Source organism: Bemisia tabaci, chromosome 1 (genome assembly GCF_918797505.1).
Source record: "Bemisia tabaci chromosome 1, PGI_BMITA_v3".
Taxonomy (NCBI): Eukaryota; Metazoa; Arthropoda; class Insecta; order Hemiptera; family Aleyrodidae; genus Bemisia; species Bemisia tabaci.
The window spans coordinates 4,667,445-4,692,397 of NC_092793.1; the positions used below are offsets into that span (position 1 = coordinate 4,667,445).

Consider the following 24,953-nt stretch of genomic DNA (forward strand, 5'->3'; position numbering starts at 1 on the left):
AGTCAAATTCCAAATTTTCTTATCGAACTCTCGTTTAATAGATACGCGTTGCATAAGCAGCCCCCGAGAAATCGTTGAAATTTCAAAAATTAAATTGCACTTTTCAGCAATATGCCATGTGAAATTTTATTTTGCATCACTGACTTACAATTCGTAGTTTCTCTCACGAAAGAAAGTAACTACACTTCAATGTTGCCAGATTTTTCCGCGAAAATTAGATTTTTTGCAGAGGAATCTCTAGGATTTCTGACTGAAATTTCACCAATTTTCCTCCGAATCTCATGCAAAACTTAGACAAATCGCCGAAAATTATGCAAGTTTATCTCGTAAAAAGTTGAATTATATTTTGAGTCAATTTTGTAACCTTGGAATGGAGTTAGGCGTTCCGTCGTGCGGGAAACTACGAATTATTAGCCCCTAGATCGCACAGCTAGAATTTTCGGACCATTTTTTCTTTAGCGCGAACGTGCGGGTACTGTTCTCCACTCGCGTTTACCAAACTCGGCCGAGAAGAAGAACAGAACCGTTCGCCCCGGATCCCGTAGCGTACTGCCGTGCTAAGGAAAACGCTGTATAAACCTTCAGGCTTTACCAAATCTCTGCAGGTGCATCACGAATGGACCACTACGACAAAGGTACGAATTTCAGCATTCTGATTTATGTTTCTCAACCAAAATTTCACGTAGAACACGATGCGCACAACAAAAATTACCAAAATCAACTCTTACGAAGATATTTAATGATTCTTGATGCGTGAATTCAAACCACCCGCTCATGAAAACTCAATGCTCTACGTGATTCACATCGCGCGCTAAGCGTTATCATGACAGTCTCTGCGATATAAAAATCTGACAACCTCGATCTTGACGCTTTGGCTCAGTTATAGCAAATTTCTTATAGTTTGAACAACACATGGTGGGAAATGAACATTGCTCGATTGAGAAGCTTGCTGAAACCGTTGTATAGTGCGCGATTTGACTCACGTAGAGCTTTGAGTTTCTTGTGAGCGGTCAGTTCAAATTCCTCGTAACCAGTGTGAAATAAAAACATTAATATCTTCGTTAAGAGTTGGTTTCAGTAATTTTCGCTGCGCGAATCGTGTTCTACGTGAAATTCTGGCTAAGGATCATTTACCAGATAGCTTAAATTCGCACCTTGTCCAGCGGTCCATTCTCGGGAAAATTTGTACATATTTTTCTTCCAATTTTTCATATAATTTAGCTCGCAATTTTACCTTGAGTTCCTGAAAATTTCAAGGAAAAATGTTCATAGCTTTCCTCAAAAATTTCCATTTTAGGGAAGAAAATTTGGGAACCCTTGAACGTTCATACGGCGTTTTTCCTTAGGAAGGCAGCGCAGTGATGCAATGTATCGAGTCGCGCTTTGTTCGACTCGTCAAACGGCTCTGTTTGTAAACAGGAAACCTACGTATCGAAAACCCATTATTCAATCGAGTCACGGCGAAGTTCATTATCGCCGATTATCCTTGGCAACGCCTCAAAATTTCTCGCTCGTTTATGAAATTTGCGCCTTCGCATCATTCGCAGCGTGGCACGGTCTCAATCGCCCACGCCGCACACTGGATCGAGTCCATAGGAGAGGTCGGACAAAATTTGGAAACTTTAAACGCTTCCAACTCCGTTCAATACAAAATTTTGACGTTCTAAAAATGGTTTCGTTGGTTTCCTCGTGCAATTCTCTGCTATAAGCACCCCTTGCAATTTAAAATGTGACGAAATAAACATAAAAATTTCCAGTTTCAGTCAAAAATTTCATGTGCGACCTCTCCAATCGACTCGGTCCACTGTGCGTCGCTGAAATAAAATTTAATAGAAATGTACCCCCTCCTCCCCCGCTCCGCCCCGCAAAATTCAGCCCCCACTTTTGTTCTCGTCGATTCGTTTTCATCCTCCAGTGGCTGTCTCTCTTCGCGGGATTAAGAAAGTAGACGATTTATCCGAAGACATTTGGCAACTCTCGAAGGCTCACACGGCGTTTTTCCTTAGCACGGCAGCAATGCAGCATACTAGGCATGTAATAATAAATTTACCAGGCGTACCTGGTAAATAAGTATTACCAGACTTCTGAAATAAATCGCAAGACCGTATGAAGATCATGCCGTGATGAAAGGAATGATTCTCACCAGTAGAGGAGGCATTTTAAACCTTAATTTTGGGGCTGAACGATACAGACCAACGCATTCATTACAAAGAGAGATAATAAACAGAAAACCGAACGACTTCCATGAAGAGTATAAAAATACAAAAGTTGACGCCTACTCTCCGAAAAAATGGTTTCGAATCCAACGAGGGAAGTTCGATCAAGCATTGATCATAGAGACAGTTAAATTACAGATTCGTTGCATCGTGCATTTGCTGCAATCTCCGATAATTTCACTGAAAATTTTAAAAAAATGATTGAGTACGTTTAAAAAATGTAGTTATCTTCATCGTGGCTGCTCGCAACAACTGAAGAGATAATTTGAACTTCTCCTATCTATACAGAATTTTTCACATAATATGCATTGATATTATTTTTACTTGAAATCATTAATATCTTCCCTTTTTCAAAAACTGCATTTGTGCGCCTTGTCCTCCAAGTCGACGGTGAAACAACCAAACCACGTATCTCGTTTGCGGTGTTTAAAAATCTACGCTCGCATTTTATTTTTTTGAAGTAGACCAAATCAAAATCATTCCTTGAAATTTTCACAGAATTTTCTCCGCACGAAGAGGAAAAATCACAGAAATTTTCAAGACTGGACGTTGAGTAGTTTTTCATTAAAAAAATAAAGTATGACAGGAAGTCTGCGACGTCGCAAACCGAGATACGTGGTTTGGTAGTTTCACCGTCGAAGTGTCAGAAATCTACTTGGCTGGATATGTGAGGGATTTTGCTTGAGAAAGTAAGTGACAAATCTTTCATCTGAGAAATTGTGATTGGATCAATTTTTCGGGGAGAAAGGTTCGAAATTGCTGCTGAGACGACTCAATTTTTCAAAATTTTCAGAGGTAGGTCTCCCGGACCCCCTTCGGAGCTACGGAAAGAGCTAAGAGGGGTCCCGCAGATCCATGAAGCGCGTCGCGCCTTAGGCGTAATGCATTACTTATAAGATTTTATGATACAGAGTCAAAATCACACAAAAATCGCGCAGCCAATCAGCCACTTGGCAAAATATTTTGCAGAAAATCCAGAGACACGCGGCGCCAATAACAAGGCGAGGGAGGAACATGCAGAGATCCGAATGAAATTTGTGGGACCAGATACGCACAATAGAATTGCCAAGGAATAAAAATGTATTCTTAAGGCTATTTATATATTTATAATGAAAATAGGCTGGAGAGAGGCCAATATTATTTAATCAAATTGGTTCTTTTAACTTTCACGGAAATAATATTCAACGGAGTTTTATTTGTCTGCATGCATAATTTGATGAAGACTTACTCAGACTTCACGAAAAAATTCGGGTCGAAATAAATTAAAACGATCTCATGAGAGACGCTTACGAGGGTTACAACCTTTCGTCTAATTGTGACAACCGCAACATCGAGCTATTAAATATTTCAAAAGAGGATGAGAAATAAGAATAGAGTTGAGATCAGTAAAGCGTGTAATTACAACGTATCTGAAAAATGTCTCTTTATTTTCACGACGTTTCAAACTTCCAAGTACTTGCTTCCGATAAGTTTCCGCTTGAAAGAATGAAAGCCATAGCCGCGCCCACACTGCATTTAGTGAGATGACGAGTTAAAGCTCTCAAATAAATACAGCAAAACGCTTTAGTTTTAAAATAGTAAACTTGCATTCATAAAATAGGCTAACAGCGTAGTTGCCACGGTTGGTCCCATTACATGAGTGTTATCCCGAGAGCTATGCTGGCGCGCTAAGAAAAAAACACGGTATGCAGAATTTTAAGAGTTTATCCTCGAATCATCAATGAAATAGTGTTCACTGATTCTTCAAAAAAAAGTGAACGCAGCCCCATAAAAATAAAAAAAATGAAATTGCATTAAAAATAAAGAAAAATGAAATTGCTTTAAAAATAAAGAAAAGTCTGAACTCTCGAAATTTATAAATCGATGAAACTTTAAATATTGTTAAAATTTAAAAGTTAAAATAGATGAATTTTTACATTTTATAAAAAATTATGTTTGGGAGAAACTAAAACAGCGTATTGTATCCATCGTGCCTTTCATGAGTCCGATAGTATGTGACGTACCCCGCGCTAGATCACTTAAAGCGCCATACTGCCGTGCGAAGGAAGAACGCCGTAAGAGCCTTTAGGCGTTGCCATATTTCCCTCAATAAAAACATATTTACTGGGGAAAATTTGCATAATTTTTTTTTTTAAATTTCCAGAGAATTTTGTTCTCAATCTCATCTAAAATATCTGAAAATTGCAAGGAAAAATGAACATAATTTTCCTCTGAAAATTTTGAAAAATTGAGTCGTCTCAGCAGCAATTTCGAACCTTTCTCCCCGAAAAATTGATCCAATCACAATTTCTCAGATGAAAGATTTGTCACTTACTTTCTCAAGCAAAATCCCTCACATATCCAGCCAAGTAGATTTCTGACACTTCGACGGTGAAACTACCAAACCACGTATCTCGGTTTGCGACGTCGCAGACTTCCTGTCATACTTTATTTTTTTAATGAAAAACTACTCAACGTCCAGTCTTGAAAATTTCTGTGATTTTTCCTCTTCGTGCGGAGAAAATTCTGTGAAAATTTCAAGGAATGATTTTGATTTGGTCTACTTCAAAAAAATAAAATGCGAGCGTAGATTTTTAAACACCGCAAACGAGATACGTGGTTTGGTTGTTTCACCGTCGACTTGGAGGACAAGGCGCACAAATGCAGTTTTTGAAAAAGGGAAGATATTAATGATTTCAAGTAAAAATAATATCAATGCATATTATGTGAAAAATTCTGTATAGATAGGAGAAGTTCAAATTATCTCTTCAGTTGTTGCGAGCAGCCACGATTCGTATCAATCTAGAGGTCCTTCACAGTAGTGGCGAGGCGTGAATAATCGATTATCGATGTATTCCCATCTGAAGCTATGGTAAAGAATCGATTATTAAGGGCTTCGCTGCGAATACCTTCTTTATCGACTCTTTTCCATAGGTTTAAATGATAGATCAATCGATTTATCGCAAAGCACATCACGTCACTGCAGGAGAAGTTCAAATTATCTCTTCAGTTGTTGCGAGCAGCCACGATTCGTATCAATCTAGAGGTCCTTCACAGTAGTGGCGAGGCGTGAATAATCGATTATCGATGTATTCCCATCTGAAGCTATGGTAAAGAATCGATTATTAAGGGCTTCGCTGCGAATACCTTCTTTATCGACTCTTTTCCATAGGTTTAAATGATAGATCAATCGATTTATCGCAAAGCACATCACGTCACTGCAGGAGAAGTTCAAATTATCTCTTCAGTTGTTGCGAGCAGCCACGATTCGTATCAATCTAGAGGTCCTTCACAGTAGTGGCGAGGCGTGAATAATCGATTATCGATGTATTCCCATCTGAAGCTATGGTAAAGAATCGATTATTAAGGGCTTCGCTGCGAATACCTTCTTTATCGACTCTTTTCCATAGGTTTAAATGATAGATCAATCGATTTATCGCAAAGCACATCACGTCACTGCAGGAGAAGTTCAAATTATCTCCTTCAGTTGTTGCGAGCAGCCACGATTCGTATCAATCTAGAGGTCCTTCACAGTAGTGGCGAGGCGTGAATAATCGATTATCGATGTATTCCCATCTGAAGCTATGGTAAAGAATCGATTATTAAGGGCTTCGCTGCGAATACCTTCTTTATCGACTCTTTTCCATAGGTTTAAATGATAGATCAATCGATTTATCGCAAAGCACATCACGTCACTGCAGGAGAAGTTCAAATTATCTCCTTCAGTTGTTGCGAGCAGCCACGATTCGTATCAATCTAGAGGTCCTTCACAGTAGTGGCGAGGCGTGAATAATCGATTATCGATGTATTCCCATCTGAAGCTATGGTAAAGAATCGATTATTAAGGGCTTCGCTGCGAATACCTTCTTTATCGACTCTTTTCCATAGGTTTAAATGATAGATCAATCGATTTATCGCAAAGCACATCACGTCACTGCAGGAGAAGTTCAAATTATCTCTTCAGTTGTTCCGAGCAGCCACGATTCGTATCAATCTAGAGGTCCTTCACAGTAGTGGCGAGGCGTGAATAATCGATTATCGATGTATTCCCATCTGAAGCTATGGTAAAGAATCGATTATTAAGGGCTTCGCTGCGAATACCTTCTTTATCGACTCTTTTCCATAGGTTTAAATGATAGATCAATCGATTTATCGCAAAGCACATCACGTCACTGCAGGAGAAGTTCAAATTATCTCTTCAGTTGTTGCGAGCAGCCACGATTCGTATCAATCTAGAGGTCCTTCACAGTAGTGGCGAGGCGTGAATAATCGATTATCGATGTATTCCCATCTGAAGTTATGGTAAAGAATCGATTATTAAGGGCTTCGCTGCGAATACCTTCTTTATCGACTCTTTTCCATAGGTTTAAATGATAGATCAATCGATTTATCGCAAAGCACATCACGTCACTGCAGGAGAAGTTCAAATTATCTCTTCAGTTGTTGCGAGCAGCCACGATTCGTATCAATCTAGAGGTCCTTCACAGTAGTGGCGAGGCGTGAATAATCGATTATCGATGTATTCCCATCTGAAGCTATGGTAAAGAATCGATTATTAAGGGCTTCGCTGCGAATACCTTCTTTATCGACTCTTTTCCATAGGTTTAAATGATAGATCAATCGATTTATCGCAAAGCACATCACGTCACTGCAGGAGAAGTTCAAATTATCTCTTCAGTTGTTGCGAGCAGCCACGATTCGTATCAATCTAGAGGTCCTTCACAGTAGTGGCGAGGCGTGAATAATCGATTATCGATGTATTCCCATCTGAAGTTATGGTAAAGAATCGATTATTAAGGGCTTCGCTGCGAATACCTTCTTTATCGACTCTTTTCCATAGGTTTAAATGATAGATCAATCGATTTATCGCAAAGCACATCACGTCACTGCAGGAGAAGTTCAAATTATCTCTTCAGTTGTTGCGAGCAGCCACGATTCGTATCAATCTAGAGGTCCTTCACAGTAGTGGCGAGGCGTGAATAATCGATTATCGATGTATTCCCATCTGAAGCTATGGTAAAGAATCGATTATTAAGGGCTTCGCTGCGAATACCTTCTTTATCGACTCTTTTCCATAGGTTTAAATGATAGATCAATCGATTTATCGCAAAGCACATCACGTCACTGCAGGAGAAGTTCAAATTATCTCTTCAGTTGTTGCGAGCAGCCACGATTCGTATCAATCTAGAGGTCCTTCACAGTAGTGGCGAGGCGTGAATAATCGATTATCGATGTATTCCCATCTGAAGCTATGGTAAAGAATCGATTATTAAGGGCTTCGCTGCGAATACCTTCTTTATCGACTCTTTTCCATAGGTTTAAATGATAGATCAATCGATTTATCGCAAAGCACATCACGTCACTGCAGGAGAAGTTCAAATTATCTCTTCAGTTGTTGCGAGCAGCCACGATTCGTATCAATCTAGAGGTCCTTCACAGTAGTGGCGAGGCGTGAATAATCGATTATCGATGTATTCCCATCTGAAGTTATGGTAAATAATCGATTATTAAGGGCTTCGCTGCGAATACCTTCTTTATCGACTCTTTTCCATAGGTTTAAATGATAGATCAATCGATTTATCGCAAAGCACATCACGTCACTGCAGGAGAAGTTCAAATAATTCCTTCAGTTGTTCCTAGCAGCGAGCTGATCGTTGGAATTGATAGACAAAGCGATACACAAAGAAGAAAGAAGGGATTCGGATAGATCCTATTGGTGGAAGCGGGTGGTTGCAATGGACGAAGGCGGTAGATGATAAACCAACTAACGGCAACCCATAAGAGACCCTGTAGTTAGTCCATCAATTTCTCCCGTAGGCTATAGGAACTAACCATTTCAAGAATTTCAACCAATAAGATTGCTTCATACTCTTTATGTCTTCTTTGTCTATCGCTTTGTCTATAAAATTCAATAATCAGCCCGCAGGACAAACAGTGAAATAAAATTTTAAATTTTTCTACCTCGTCATAGAGCCCAGCCTAGCCAAAGTTTTGACTTCTAAGTCAAAACTTTGATTGGTTAAGCTCCAGTAATCTGATTCTTCAACTCGAACATCACATGAATATCATGGAATTTATTAACGTTGGTAATTTGAGAAGGGCAAAGAGTCAAGATTTGCCTTCATTTTCGCGTGATACCACATACCTTCTCCGGGGTTCGGATAATTGCACGCTTGATTTTCATATTTTAGCGATGCGAGCATAATACGTTACAATAATCTGCAATTGACGAAACGCTAAGATTTTCCTTCATTGTCGCATGATACCGCATGACTACTCGGGAGTTGCGCGCTTGTTGGCCACTTCGACCAATGTTGATCGTTGATTCATAAAAAAATTGTATGCAAATGTTCATGAACGTCCCAAAAATACGCGATTTTCCCAGCGGTTTTGTAAGAACATAAAGAATTATGCATTTCGTAATTGATCTCAGTTGGAGCAATCCTACGGAGCACAGTGATCCAACTTCACTGGGAAAAAAAAAACACATTGGATCTAGAGCCCAGACTCTTGAAAACATTGACAAGAAAAAATACTCTTGATTCGATCGGATTTTTGCTTGAATCAAAACGAAATCCGCTTAAATTAAGAGGCTTGGTTCTTGATTTAAGCTAGATTCTGATTGAATCAAGAGTACTTTTTCTTGTCGATGTTTTCAAGAGTCTGGACTCTAGATCCAATGTGTTTTTTTTCCAGTGTACATCCCAAGATTTTAGGAGTCATCTAGTGGGGTTAACTAAATTTTAGGTCCAAATACAAATTTGGGGACTGGAGCCTTCCTTTGTCTAAAGGAACCAACCATTTCAACCAGTAGGATTGCTCCATACTCTCCATCTCTTCTTTGTCTATATCTTTGTTTACCAATTGCAACAATGAGCCCGGAGCCATGATTCGCACCATTCTGGAGGTCCTTTATCTTGAGAAGCTATATCGATGGAGCTGCGATGGAGGTGGAAATTTTAGACAGGACTAACAGAGGTTTACGGGGCGATACCATGACTATGTCTAATTTTCCGGCGGCGTCGACTTGTTTACCGACCGTGTTTATGGAGACCCGATCCCGGTGAGCGTCACGTCAAAATAGCGCCGCGCCGCTCAATTCCACGATAAGCTAGCTTCGTGACGACATAATTAAACCTCATCCACCTGATTAATTCGGAACCAATGGGTGTGGCAAATCTGAACCCTATGCACCCGGAAAATTTACGCCGTCCTCCCAAAGTCGCCGGCTCCCACATTTGGATTCAGCTCGGCAGGGAGGAGCCAAGTTTTTCGGATCAAAAAGGGCCTGCTTCCTGCAGAATTTCTTCTTCCTCGTGAACAACAAGTTTTATTTCAACATTTTAAATGACCTTCTAATTCACCTTAACTCAAACTTAAACTTAATGTGCTTCGTTTGGTTTACCTCTAGTCAACGAAGTAAAATATACATCTAATTGCCAAATTGGCTGGCTAAGCCGTAGAACATTGTATGGAATTGATTAAAAAATCGAGCTACAAGCCAAAATAAAACGGGGTATAATATTTCTAACTACATGTAGAAACGTTTGTTTTGTTTCTTGTAAGTTTTATATATTTTCTCATCTACATGTAGTTTGAAATATTATACTCGTTTTATTTTGGCTTGTACCTAGCTCGATTTTTTAATCAATTACAAAGTAAAGTACTTTGCAATTTCTTTTTAGTCCCTCTTCTCTCAAACGCAAAACGAGGCAAATCACGATTAGGGGTTTGGAGGACAAGACGCCTAAGTGCAGTTTTTGCTACTTCGAGAAACACGCGTTAGATGTTTCAAAATTAAATGGAGGCTTATGGCGGAAATCAAGTTCAAACTCACTTTTTGAAGCTTATAAATCGGATTTTAGTTTTTAATTGTTCACGAAATATATTTGAAGACTAGTTTTGGTTGAAATCATTAATATCTTACTGCTTACAGAAACTGCTCTTTTACACCTCGTCTTCCAAGCCGCTCAATTCAGAAGTAGGAACCAAGTGCAAAGTTCGTCACTCCTCTGACGTAAAGACATATCTCTATTTCCACTTGAGCCCTGTTTTACAAAAAAAATCAATGCTTTCTGGGGCTCATGCAGAGATTGAGGTACAGTAGACTCTGGATTATCCGGATTAATTGGTGCCGGGCCCGATCCTGATGAAAAAGAAATCCGGATAATAATAGTAAACACAAACACCACCAACCAACACCACAGTATTCTTATTATGTATACATCATGTACATACCAACACGAGTTTAAAAGGGTAACGCCAAACTGAACGACTCAATGGTGATTGTGAATGGTAGCCGACAACGATAAATTACAATACAACGATTAAAGCGCGCAATGCGTGAAGTATTCATGCAGTCTAGTAGGCGCTAATGCGTTCCACGCCGACCTCACTGTTTGGCGCAATGCGTGGAGTATTCCTTCAGCCTTGCAGGCGCCAATATGCCTTGCGACCGCTTCTCCGCGGATCCGCTCACTTATCGGAATGCGTACGTAGTTACATGGTTGCAAAATCGATCCGGATAACCCAGAGTCCGGATAATTCAGAGTCCGGATAATACGAAGCCGGATAATCCAGAGTCTACTGTACGCCCTAACGCCGGAGGTTTGGTTCGCTCTCAGTCTCTCACATATTCTGGAGATAAGCTTCCTTCATAAAACTAAACCAACCGCACTGTGATGGTCATTTCCAAGCAAAATAATAATCAATAGGCCCCTTGCTGCCCAAAAAAGTCGGTTCCTCTTTAACGCCGTCCATTTAGCATCCATCCCGAATCTCAAGAGTTTTCTTCTGCAGCGATACACGCCTAGCGTCTGGACTGCCGTGCTAAGAAAAAACGCCGTCTGAACATTTAAGAGTTGCCAAATTTCTCCGGATAAATCATGTATTTTTGAGGAAAGTTATGCATATCTTTCCTTGAAATTTTCAAATATTTTATATTAAATTGCGCACAAAATTGTCGGAAAATTTTGAAAAATAATATTAGCAGTTTTCCCAGTTTCGATTTCTATCGGGGGAAATTTGGCAACTTCCGAATGTTCATATGGCGTTTTTCCTTAGTACGGCAGTGGAGTGCTGTCGAAAACTTCCAACTTTTAAGATAATCTATTTCTGATCTCTTCTGAGCTGTGCTAAATTGAGAAAACCGGTAAAACTTCACAATGGACCACTAGACAAGGTATGAATTTCAGCATTCTGATACATGTTTCTTAACCAACATTTCACATAAAATGCGATGCGCACAGCAAAAATTACCGAAATCAACTCCTTACAAAGATATTTAATGATTCTTGATGCGTGAATTCAAACCACCCGCTCATGAAAACTCAATGCTCTACGTGATTCTCATCGCGCGCTAAACGTTTATCATGATAATCTCTGCGATATAAAAATCTGGCAACCTCAATCTTGACGGTTTGGCTCAGCCATAGCAAATTTCTTGTGGTTTGAACAACACATGATGGGAAATGAACATTGCTCGATTGAGAAGCTTGCTGAAACCGCTGTAGTGCGCGATTTGACTCAAGTAGAGCTTTGAGTTTCTTGTGAGCGGGCAGTGCAAATTCCTCGTAACCAATGTGAAATAAAAACGTTAATATCTTCGTTAGGAGTTGGTTTCAGTAATTTTCGTTGCACGAATCGTGTTCTACGTGAAATTCTGATAAAGGAACATGTATCAGATTGCTTAAATTCGTACCTTGTCTAGTGGTCCATTGAATCAGCTGTGAGAACGAAAACACACCAACTCGGTACCTCGAAAATGCTCTCTTTTCACTAAGGACAGACAATTTCCATAAAGGTCATTGAAGTTACCGTATCTGTGCCAACTTGGACACTTAAAGTTTCCTTAAATACCTACTTGCTTTTAGGCACCGAAAATATTTTTCTTAGACCAACTTCCTCACCTAATATGCAGTTTAGTGTGTGTCTTGATTATTTTCATTTTTTCGAGTTGGTGTGTTTTCGTTCTCACTGATTCAATGAACGTTCGTCTTAGACTCCATAGGTAGTCTATTCCCGAGTAAATTGTACAATGTACAAGCCCACAGCAAATCCCCCTAAATCCAGTAAACGTTAAAGAGCTGATTTCTTTACAGGATTCCCGCCTATTCTGCCGTCCACAGCAAAAACGCCGTAACTCCATTGCAAATTTTGTATTTTTCTTCCACACGTACTGCTCTAATACAAGAAAATCCAAGTGTGGCAAGGCTTCATTTTACGGCTCTGGTGCTTGCACTAGAGCTGCTATTCGGACGGTCCCAGCTGGGGATATCAACGGACCATGTTACATTGAGAGTACGCGTGTTGGTTGATGGAATCGCGCCTTTTCTGCTGTTTAGGGGATGATTTTATTTTAATTGATATCTTTTTCTGTGAGCGAATGCTATGTTGTGTAGTGTATTTTTGAATCTGGTTATACTGTCATTAATTCAAACGGGTCTGTACTTTAATCTCGCACTGGAATAAATGTACTTTACGTTTAAAATTTGAAATTCAAATCTATAAGTTTTCGCGCTTTTTTCGAAAATGCCTGTTGGAGCTTCCTAGTCTACTACTCGACATCAGTGATAGCAAACAAAGGTACCAAGGAACCGTCAACGCGTAACAACTACCTACCGTCGCCAGAGCCGCTTTCCGACGCGAATGCTTGGAGCTTCCTGCTTGTTTTAAATTTTGAGCTCCTAATGGTATGCCAAAATCGACTCGAAAAATTGAAGAATGAACATATGTTGGTTTTCTTGTAAAATAGCATTTTGTCAGAAAAAAAATCGAAAAAATGGATCGAATGGAGATACGGCGTTTTTACTTTGGACGGCAGTATTGACTTTCTATGTAATTTGCCTGAGTGGCCCTCGAAAACTGATGGAGCGTCGATGCGAACCCTGTGGGCAAGAATTTATAACTACTGTTATGACTCCAACAAAGCAAATCAATCGTGATCTCAACATTAAAATAAACGTGCAGCTATTCAGTTTGCAACATGAATAATAGCAGGGAAATTTCTTTTCTCCACACCCCCCTGCCTTTATGGACATGTTTTGCTCCCGTTGTTAGGTAAACAAAAAATGCGACGCTCGTGTAAATTTATCGCAAAGTTTACGTTACGTCCGGACTGAATTTTTGAGTAACGCTCCCGTCCCATTTAATCGGTGCACGTATTTTTAAACCCCCGCACATAATAAAGTAGTGATTCAACCAGCGGAACGTCTCAAAAGAACCAAAATCCACTGCTTCATGAACAGGGTGTCTACCGCTCCCCAAAAGTTCCTAATGTCCCCGCTTTTGGAAGGGTGTCCCCGATATCCCCCAAAGTCGCTAATTTTCTTGTTCAGGTCCCCAAAAAATGACAAAAATCCTCCTGAACACCGGCATTTTTAACGGATATATAGTACTGTTTTTCACCTCGAGGCTGATTTCATCAAATAGCCCGCTCTTAGTGGAGCCAGGATGGCATGAAATGTAAGAAAGAAACATATGATGGGAAATTTCAGTGAAATATTTAATTAATTTCACGAGGCTGTGAAGTATTTCATGTACCCTTTTTGGGGCTTTTTTTTACATAAAATTGAAGAAAAATTTTAAGTAAATTTTAAGTAAAATTTACGTATTTTTTTTCTTTATAAACTTCCTGCAGGCAAAAACGAGGGAAAAAAGTGGTGAACAGAGAAGTATAAAAGGAAAAATTGCAGCTCATATAAATTGAGGATATAGTTTGTTGATCTTTACGTAAATTTTACGTTTTCTTTTAACTAAAATAACACTTTTTTTTATTTAAAAGAATTCCCCAAAAGGGTTTCCTGAAACGAGTATTTTAAGAGTTTTGTACTTAAAATTTACGAACTCTTAAAATTTACAAGTATTTTACATTTTTTTGACAACTTTTTGTAGAATTAGCTGTAGCCAGGCGATTAACTATTTAGCCCGGCTATAAGAACTATAGCCCTGCTATATATTTTTTTATCCCTTCGTATAGCCTGGCTTTATGATTTTCTATCGCCCTCTGTAGCCGGCTATAAGAATTCCTATGGTATTTTGGGACGCAGCCTCTATAGCCAATTTTTACCAGGGTAGCACTTTGCTGTAGGTATGCGTCTCGTTATTATACACATAGATTCGAAAAATTTGCACATCATTTTATTCGGCGCTTTCCTGTGGTTCGTCGACTCAGTTTAGGCTATTTTTGTCTCGATGAAACTAGATATCGTGTGCAAACGCAGGGAGCCTCCTCCGATGAACACAAACGTAGGCTATTCTTTAATCACTACGATTTTCTGGGTAAGAGCAAAAGACGTCGCAAATAAGCGGAAAAGTCTTAATTACAGCCCCTCCCCCTTCAAATTAAATATTTAGTGTGACAATGACCTCCTTTCTAAAAAGACACCAAACTAGTTTCACACAAAAATAATTATTTTAATAAAATAAGATGAATTTTTGTCCTTATCATGTACTTCCTATATTTTCTGTTCCTTTTAACACCTCGACGGATTGCATAGCGATGCAATTGAGAAAATGCTGGAAATCGTTTTTCCGCGGTTCATAGGGGTAGCACGCGAAACCGACGGCCATCAAAAAATAAAAAAATTGATAATTAAAAAACGGAGGTCATCTGCGGACTTGGCGACTAAAAATCATCAAAGTTCAGTCATCAGAACGTGAAGGCATTTTTGTGTGTTGGACAGTGTAACATGGAAACTAAAAATTATCTCTCCGCGGGCACATTAATGAAAAAGCCCGATCATGAGAAAAAAATGTTCGGTTTTTACAACCAAACGTCCTGTTTGTAATACCATCCTTTTTCGTTCGGTTAAAATTTGAAAGTTCGATTGTGCGAATCTAACGTATAGTTACACGGTCCTAAAGTTCGGTTGGACAAATTGAATAGTTTAATTGATGATATGAACACCATTGGCGGATCCAGCAAATTGGCAACGTTGCTTTTCTCCATTTAAACCTATGGAAATGTATCGATTCTTAGAGGGCGCAAGTGCTCCGACAAGAATCGATTATTTAACATAGCTTTAAATGGAGAAAATCCGGTGTTGCCAAATTGCTGGATCCGCCTCTGATGAACACCGAACGTTCGGTTCACGAGATGAAATCTTTCTAAATCGTAAAGTTTTGTTTCGCAGAGCCAATATAATATAAGTCATCTTCTGCACTTGCCGATTCGTTTTTTCTAGGTCATTGGCTGGTTATTTGCTAATAACTGTCTTATATTATTTTCCGCACAGCCAACTTTGAAGTGCAGTGGCGTTCTCTGCATATAAATTAGAGAAACACCGTTTCTCAAAGAAATTCAATAGATGAATTATTTTCATGTCCATTGCATCAGAGGAGCGATGCACTCTGCTCTCACTAAATGAGGCAGTTGAGGGGTTTGGAGGGCAAGGCGCATGAGTGCAGTCTTTGAAAAAATTGAGACTTTAATGATTTCAAGTAAAACTAGTCTTAATGCATATTCTGTGAAAAATTCACTCCCGAATTCCAATTTTTAAGCATCTAAAAGTCACAAACTGATTGCGGTGGACGCACGGGTCGTAAGACAGTATGTTGGGGTTTTTTGCCAACGTGCGTTAAACATTTAGCACAAAGCTGAAAATCTCAATACGGAGGGAAAAAGCTCGTATGAGCACAGTTTTCCCTCAAAGAGATATGCTTTTTGGTGCAACACAAGTTACGTCCATTCAGGAAGGCAACTGCAGACGCGTTTCAGCCTTTTTGGGCCACTTCTCAGTGCAGTGCAGCCTGCTGAATTTCCAGCTGCTAAGCTGGAAAAAGCTGCTTTGTTGTATCAAAAGATTAAAATGCAAAAATGATAATAGACAACCATTTTTTCCATTTAGTAAAATATAGTCCATGACCTCTTCTAATCGCCTTAAACTTAATTAATTCTGTTACAAGAATTACTAAATTGGTTTTAACTAGCTCGAGAGGTCATTCCCTCTGTATAGAGATTTTCAGCTTTATGCTGAATTTTTAACGCACGTTGGCAAAAAACTTCAACATACTATCCAAAAATCAGTTTTAACTTTCCTTCCGCCATAAGGATCCATATAATTTCGAAACTTCAAACACGTATTTGGCGAAATAGCAAAAACTGCACTTATGCGCCTGCTTGTCCTCCAAGCCCCTCATTTTCAGTGGGAAAACGCCTCTGCTGAGAGGAGGAGGTGTTGAAGGGATGGCAGATGATTTTCACGCTCATAAAAATGGCAGGGCTCATGCAGTATGAGCTCTGAGCCATTGATTTTTAGTGGTGAACACTAAAAACCTTTTCTAAAGATCACCGGGTGAAAAATCGCATTTACCGGCTTCTATTTGACCTTTCCATTCGTGCCCCACTTTCTCGTCTCTTATATGTATTCGTTAGCGTCAATGAACCACTAGACAAGGATGGTCCTTAGCATTCCGATATGTAAAGCCGGAAAACCAAGCAACCCAATGTTTGACAAAATTGTTGATCATATTTTTTTCTAGTCAAACCTAGGCTTGACTTAGAAGCTAAGTATCAGACGTAAGAGATACCATAGATTCAAGCAGTGACACGTACCTAAGGTTGTGTCCAACCTATTTGGACGAGCTATTTGTTAGACTCAGATACGATTATTTGCACCTGCCCAGGCCCCAAGTAGCACAGTGCAACAAAATATTGAAATTAAATTGCAATTCGATTTCAATACAATCGTAATTTTTTTGCCATTAAATTGCAATATTTTTACATCATTCAGTCGATTTATGCCGATTTTAAACAATCAACTAAATGAGCTAAATGTGTCAGAAAGATAGGCAATATGTAATGTAATGAAAAATTGCAACTTATTTGAATTTTATTGCAATTAGTTTTAATAAATGGGGCCCCTTCAAATGGGAGCTAGGCAACATACACAACACTCAGTTGAATTGCAATATTTTTACTACATAATTATGTAATTGCTTCTCATTGCAATTTGTGCTACTTGGGGCGCTTTGCAATCCGTTTGTTGAAACTATTTCTTGCTGCATTCCTAAAGATTACATGATTTAGCCCTATCTGTACCGTGTAATGTCTCTATTTTTTATGTCCTATTGTTCTGATATCAGTTTCAACAATCAGCCCGCAGATCCCAGGTCTAACTAAAAATCCAGTAAAACCTAGCTCTGATTGGAGACCTGAAAATTTGACCTAGACATATAAAATGCGCAGAATTATTAGTATCCTATCTCATATATTGTTCTGTACCTTTTACATTTGGAAGTGTCCTGTTTTCGTTTTTTTGAATGCTATTTATATTAGTTTGATTTTTTTATTTTGTTTTAGGTGTGTGCCTGAAACAGAACGCATTATGCACTGTTTACCTGCTCATTCTTCTAGTCATACCTTTTATACCGGTCCCCACTCATGTTTCCATGAGAAGTAAGTGTTGAATCGAACTAATACTTGTATGTTAAAAACCTCGCTAATTTTTCCTTGAATGTGAGAAATAATCAGGGAAATGATTTCTGGGTTCAAACCGAAATCCTTCCAGATGGAGGGGTATCGAGGGCCGCTTTGGGGATCATGTTAGGTAAATTTCCTGAGCTCTACGATTTTTTACTCGTTGAAGGTCTTTATTTTACGGAATGCATCATAATTTGGTCATTTCCAGTCGCTTTTCAAGTATATTGCTGGTCTTAACATGCGTTTGAAGGTCGATTTTGGCGAAAAATGCGGATTTTTCGGCATTTGACCGCAAACCTGCAAAGCTCACATTTTTTGCCAAAATCGTGAGCCTTCGGACCCAAGTGTAGGCCAATCAGACCCGTAAAGAGACTGAAAATTACCAAATCATGATGCATTTCGTAGAGTATAGACTTTCAATGAGCAAAAAATCATAGCGTTGAGAAATTAAGGGTGGGCTCAATAACCGCCCGTATTGATACCCTTCCTTTAACCTGAATGAAAAATAAAAAATATTTGAGCAAAAAAATTAGGAATCCATTTGAACCAGTGTTCAAAACTCACCTTTGAGTTTCAGGAGCTATGTGGCGCATCAAGCTCGATTTTTAGGGGCCACTAAAGATTTTTTAGGGGGCAAATTTACTTTTTGCCTATATATCACGGCGCATTTAGTGAAAAGTTAGATGCAAGATGTTTTAGTTACAGAACTAGTAGCTGTAACTTATCGGGGGAAATTTCGAAAATTACTATACAGAAAAATTAGGATTTTTTTGGAGGGGGGGGGGGACAATTTTTAGGGGCCTTGTTGGCGCAGAACCTTCATTTTTGGAGAGCCTGGACTTTCCGATCGAGTGTTGCAATCTGGTGGTTAAACAAGAAATTATGGTCTGAAAGGCATGAATCCTGACCAGCGGGTCGATTGTTGAATCGTTATCGAATGACCTTGATCGATAAAAAGCATTGCTAAGATAGGGATTTATCGATCGAGTTCAATCGATAACGATTCAACAATCGACCCGCAGTTGCCTCCAAAAATACCCTTCATTTATAAAAGGTGGTATAATGTACATATCACAAGTTGAGGTGCGAATCAGGTATCTGGGTGAAAGCCAGTGGCATGGCGTTCTTTGCGATATATCGATTGATCTGCCATTCAAACCTATGGAGATGGATCGATGAACAGGGTGTAGTTTGCCATAGCACAGATGGGGAGATATCGATATTCGATCATTCACACCTCGCCACTAATGGAAGCCTATGGGCTAATTAGAAAGAATGAAAAAAAATGTTGATTCATTTTTACCACCCGGTTAGACATTTGGTATAATGCCTAATTTGCCCTGCAACGGGAACAAATTTTCAGGAAATGTTGTGAAAACGAGTGTCAAAAATTTCTTGATTTTCATACTCTAAATATTTACAAATAAGCAATTTGTTCCTTGCAATCGTTGAAACCTACAAGAGAATTGGGGGAAAAGGGTAAAAACTAATAACGAATTCAGCTAGTCTGAGAATTATTGTGCTTACTTTATTGGATTTATATATCAGAGAAATTTGAAAAATTTTCCTAGTCCCTCTCTCATTAATGCAACATTTTTTTTAAAATATTCTAATTTGATTTTTTCTGATTTTCTGAAACAGAACACAGCGGCTGGTTTTTAAAACTAGTAATAGTGCTGAGCGTGATTCTGCTGTTAGCTCAACTAGCCTTTCAAGTTGTGCTCCTCATTATGGTTCCATATGGAAGCATCATAGAAAAAAATTGTGAGTATTTTTTTTTTTTACACCGTGTGACTACTTTTTATGGATGATTTCACAATAGCAGTAATAGTTGGGATGTACCACACTTAAAAAATCAGAGCTCTTGAATTCTCACCTAATTTTATTATTTCACCCTGAAGGTATTAAACTTCCTCTTTCTAGCTGTAGCACAAACATTTTGTTTCATCAACAAATAAATGTTGTTTATTAACAAAGCACTAAGTCAGATCTGGACTCCTTTGGAACGTAGGCCCAGCAAATATGGCAACACTGTCAAATTGTGTCGGTTACATTACCAACACTTAAAATTGGGAAATAGTAAATGCTACAAAAAATGAATATTGGCAACTCTTGAGGTATGAAACACTTTGAGAGCCGCCTCAAATTTCTTTATCCATTGAGACTTCTTTTCAGTTTGATCATATCAATGGCCAAAGTGCGAAACTACATATCTTCGTTGCGGTATGTCAGTTTTTCCGCTCCCATTTTATTTTATTTTTTTTTTTTAAAAAAACAAGCCCACTTTATAGCTTGAAATTTATATAAAATATTCTGCTGACAGAGAGGAAAAATCAAGGAAGTTTTACAGAAATTATGTTGGCTGATTCTTCTGAGAAAAAACAAAGTATGACAGGAAGTCTACAAGAGATACATAATTTCGAACTTTTGCCATCGATATGTCTTAACATCAGGATTTAGGGGGCCCAAAAATTAGTGCTATATACCTCTACATTACTGGATCTCTTCAAAAAATAAGAGGAAGAACCAAAAATCTCAGAAAAATCTGACTTGTGCTACATAAAATCCCAGTGAGTGATTCGATAACATTTTTGAAATTTCTGATGACTCCATATCGGGAAAAAAGGACACTGTTTTAAATTTCTGTGCTGAACTGTGATGCTTCATTCAAATTAGCTCTAATCATGTAGAGGAAGGAGCAAAAACTCACTATACCTTATGCTATTGAGCAAATACTTTGGTGTCGTGGAAAGTAGCTCAGGAATAACTGTATGAACAAGAAATGTTCTTCATCCCGGCAGTCCCACTCCTGTAAATTTTTACAGAAGTCCTGTGTAACTCACCTTTCCAAGGGACTCTGTTGAGACTACTCAACTTATTAACGTTGTAACTATCCGTTTGTTTAACATTGTAATCAAGTCGTCTTTTCGTTTGATTTCAGGTCAAGGCTCAGAACCAATATTTCGTTATATAGGATTCATAAGACTGAACGGATTATCTTTAAGTCAGTTTATTATCAGGGTATCACCTGAGTTCATAATGTTTTTTTCTTCTATAACAATTCAGGTTCTATGTCATAAAATTAATAATGTCAAAGATCTAGTTTTTGATAAATCGGATCCAGAAGACTCAATAACAACAGATGAACGCACTAATTCTAGTTTTTTCCAACGAAACAAATATACTTTCCTTACTGCAATAGGTAAGTTGACATCTAATTTTTTAACAAATTTTTGTTTTTTTGGACCGCTCAAAGAGAACAGTGCAGGTTTATTTTTCCCAAGTCAAAATTGTATTTCAATTCCTCTTTCATCTTTAAAAACATATCCAAGTCTCAAAATAAATGCTGAAAGTTCACCAATTGAGGGACATCAAATTTTGAAATATTTATTTCTCTTAAAATCTATTTCCAGTTTTCATGAATGAAGATTGGAGATTTACACAAGTTTCCAACATGCATGAATATGGTGGAATTATCTCCCTGTGTACCATTATTGCAGGAGTATTTAATATTTTTACTGATTAATCATGTTTTCCCCTGTTTTTATTGCAGGTAAATATTTATGTCTCCTACTTCTCTGTTTGGCTGGAATCCTCCGACCAACTGTCATCAATGCTATCTATTTTTTAATATTTTTATTTTGTGTAACATGGTGGGCCTTCAACCGTGAATCTAAAAAGCTGTTTGCTGTTTTATGCCGATTTTCTATGCTGTGTATATTTGTACAGCTATTAGCAGTATATTTTTATCAAATTCCTTGGTTCCAAGAACAAATTCCAGTCGACACTCTCCTAGCCAAGTAAGTGCCCAATTTATTCATTAATAGAATAGTTTTTAGTGTCTTTCTAACTATTTGGAGGATGTTACTAAAATCTTATAGTAACATCCTCCAATGGCTCTTTTAGGCCTTTTTGATCATCCCAAAATTTCTATCCTAGAGGAAAATAAAACTTATAAAAGGAAGAAATTCCACAAGATGCCACCTTTGATAACATTACTGAATGTGGATACAATACAAAAGTCAAGGTTACAGATAAAATGTTTAGCATAGAAGGCATCATACACTAGAATTTACTTAAAATTGTGTATGGCATTCAAACGATAAATCGCCATATCTATCATGTTGCATGGGGAATGTTGCAAGAACAATTCAGGGCCAATGTAGCAGAAGTGTTTGATCAGAAACATCTTAAACTATACTTGCAATAATATTTAGGATTTATGAAGTTTAATATTTTCTTTCCCCTTCTGGAGTATTTACAATTTCAATCGTCTGGTTATTTTCTGTGGTGAAGAGATTCAATGACAATCTCGAAAATTTTGAGCCATTACTAAAAAAAGGTAAACCGCTCCACAAAGGACATTGCAGTTAAAATAAAAAAGTAAAAGAAATAACTAGGAAATAAATAAACCAAAAAAAAAAACTAATAAAACCTGCTGTTAGTTCAATGGAGACTGGAATGGTATTTAGAATTCAGAAACTACTAGTTTTGAGGCTCTTTGTCAATTGTATCTTTCATATAAAACAATTAAATACCTAGTACTAAGTTTTTTTGAATTTTGATTCTGAGGTAAAATATTCTACATTTTTTTTTTTTTTCATTTTTGTGTGCAGACTGACTGGATTGTATATACTGGTTGTAACGGACTGTTCGGATCCTAGAGTATATCAAATTAGTACATCGGAAGCATGGCCCTCATTTGCATTACCCTTCGTCTTAGTCACTTTGTTTTATATTTTATGGTTTGAATCATCGCTATTACTCAGCAAAGAGGTAAGTGGATCCTGCATCTTTGTATCCTATCTAATTGTCTGCAGCTGGGGTGAAATTTTCTTTTTTTGTTTTTTCTTACTTTTTTTCCCCTTTTGGTTCCCTGAATCTATACATATATTCACCTTTCTCTACAATAATCAGCTGCGAATATTTGATTTTTGTCTATTAATTTTCCAAATCTCTCATCTCACCTGGTGATCAATGTCTGAAAATGATGATTTGTTCTGTTACATTAATTTTATATTCTTTGAAAGAGCATGTTGACTGTTGGTGTGTATGAAAAGCACCCATAAATTCTCAAAAGCAAAACTGTTTTCATAATTTAGTTTTTACCTTCTGATGTACACGTTGCTCAGTTAGTAGTGCTCAAGAACCATCTTAACTTTTTTTTTCTCTTTGCACAACATTCAAATCAAGGCAATATTAGAAATCTACTACAGATTTTATGTCTGTGTGCATCTGCTAAACTCTTAGAACCTCCGAAATGAAAAAGACACCAGATTATAAGTTGCATACTGTTATTTTTCAACCCGTTTAGCATGAAAATTTATGGTTTTCATGAAATTATGGAGGTTTTTCCTCTTTTCAAAGACAGTGCAAAGCCTATAACACTCCTATTAACTACTAGTAAAGCCTCCACTCTTTCGAGCAACTTTGAAACCTCAGTAGTTTGATCACAGGGTTCTCCTTTTTTCTCTTTGAAATTATTTATTTTGTATATACTACATGTAATAATTTTGGGAGTGTTTATTAATATGTTCTCTTTTTCTCTTAATGCAAAAGCTTTTTTGAAATGTAAAACCTCCAAGCATATAAAGGGATGGACTTAAATGTTTTTGGTCTTTCTCGGTAATCTAACTTTCCGTTTGCTTGTGCAATACTTGGTAAAGGCGCAGTCGTTTCTGTTTTCATGTGAGACTATTAACTGGCTATAATTGCTGTGCAATTACCTCTTCATGCACTATTTATTAATAAACCTTCCCTAACGATCAAGTAATTATTTTGATGAAGGTTACACAAGGAAATAACTGATCAAACTTATTTTAATTTCATAATTTTTTTCTTTCATGCCCCTCATAAGTAGATAAATCACTGGTTGTTTTTCTGTCTTTGTTTGATAACGATGTTAAATTAACTCTCCCCCGACTTTTCCATTAAGCTTTAAATTTAAAACTGCAAGTGCCATTGAAAGTTAATCAGTTGTTTGCTGTTTATGAATCACTGAATGCATACCTGTATCTCAGAACCCCTGAATAAAATATTTTACGATCTCTCAGTATCTTGTAATATGCCGTTCTCCATCCAAGTTCTCTTTGAAAGATGAATTTTAAAGGTTGGTTTTCTCAGAAATGATTTTTTTAATAAAATAAGCATGTGACATTGGTCTAAGTGTCGGAAATTCAACATTACATCCAGAAATACCAATCCATTCTTCAACATATGTATTTTTATCGATATAATGTAGTTGATAATGTAATACCCAAATATGCGTTTAAGTCCAAATCGTAGACGCTCACCTCAATTTGATCATGAATTATGTGAGGCCTAATCACTCTTTTCTCTAATCTAGAGGAAAAAAGTTCAACAAATCGAAAAATAAATTTTGTCGAATTATCTTTACAATTTTGTTGTTACATTTTATTTTCAGTATGAATTAGAATTACAGAAACTAGAGAAAGCAAAAAAATATAAACTCTCAGGAAAACCTGGATCTTTACATCGCATTTCTACCAATCGGTGGCGGTCAGCTACTCGAAAAGTGAGAGTAGGTATAGCTATTTTTTCTTTAAGTTTTAAGAACCCGAAGTTAATTTATTTTTTTTACTAAGAGTGATATTCGGAGCCTGAGTATTCAAAATGATCTTTTGATGACATCAGGACTTGTTTAAGAGAGTGAGGAAAAAGTACTATTCATAAATGAAGAAACTTTTGCGCAATGAGCTGGAAACTTACAAAATTTTATTTTTTTTGTAAAAGTCACGATATCGTTAACCATACAAAAGAAGTGACAAAAAACAAATGTCGACAAAAAATCTTATGAGTGTTCTCTTCTTTTGTTAAAATCCTAGGTCCAATTCAATCATTTTTCTCAGTAAGTTGAGTATTGGAAAATAAAAAATACTTTCTTTTAAAAAGGTGTATGTAGTACTTACACAGACCACTATGAAACGATTTTCAACGTCTTATGTTTTGAATATTCAGGGTCTACTCTATCCAAGTTTTTATCTTTTTTATCATCAAAAGATATAACTTCGAAACTCTAATTGTAATCGTCAGCAATAGCTTGTAAGACTGGTAGATTATCTTTTCATAAACTTCGAATGAAATTTAAAAAGTAGCAATAAAATTTTTTGTGCTGAAAGTTTCAGTCAGGTTAAGGTTGACAAAAAAGGTAAAACCGAAGGTGATGAAAACCCATGTTCGTGAGCTATCCTTCTGGATTTCAATTCATTTTTTTGGAAACCTGATAGCTCAAGATGGCACATGAATTCATTTTAACTTATCTTTCAGCCCTCTGAACAAGTAACTGATTGTAATTTAATGTTTACTCATTACACTCA

At 37.5% G+C, this 24,953-nt stretch overlaps 1 protein-coding gene across 11 annotated transcripts in view; it reads left to right on the forward strand.

Annotated features, from left to right (window-relative positions):
* The window catches only part of Piezo (piezo type mechanosensitive ion channel component), a 144,126-nt gene that overhangs the window by 59,768 nt on the left and 59,405 nt on the right, over positions 1–24,953 (forward strand). For 10 of the 11 annotated variants that reach the window (XR_011900476.1, XM_072304185.1, XM_072304119.1 and 7 more), the window contains 6 exons: positions 17,497–17,592; positions 19,258–19,380; positions 20,558–20,818; positions 21,170–21,416; positions 22,233–22,392; positions 24,041–24,157. Coding sequence is in view for 10 of the 11 variants with exons in the window: in XM_072304185.1 (XP_072160286.1) it covers positions 17,497–17,592; positions 19,258–19,380; positions 20,558–20,818; positions 21,170–21,416; positions 22,233–22,392; positions 24,041–24,157 (1,004 nt within the window). In the remaining variant the exon portion in view is untranslated. The remainder of the gene's footprint in view (positions 1–17,496; positions 17,593–19,257; positions 19,381–20,557; positions 20,819–21,169; positions 21,417–22,232; positions 22,393–24,040; positions 24,158–24,953) is intronic. The other variant, XM_072304152.1, reaches the window with a different exon arrangement.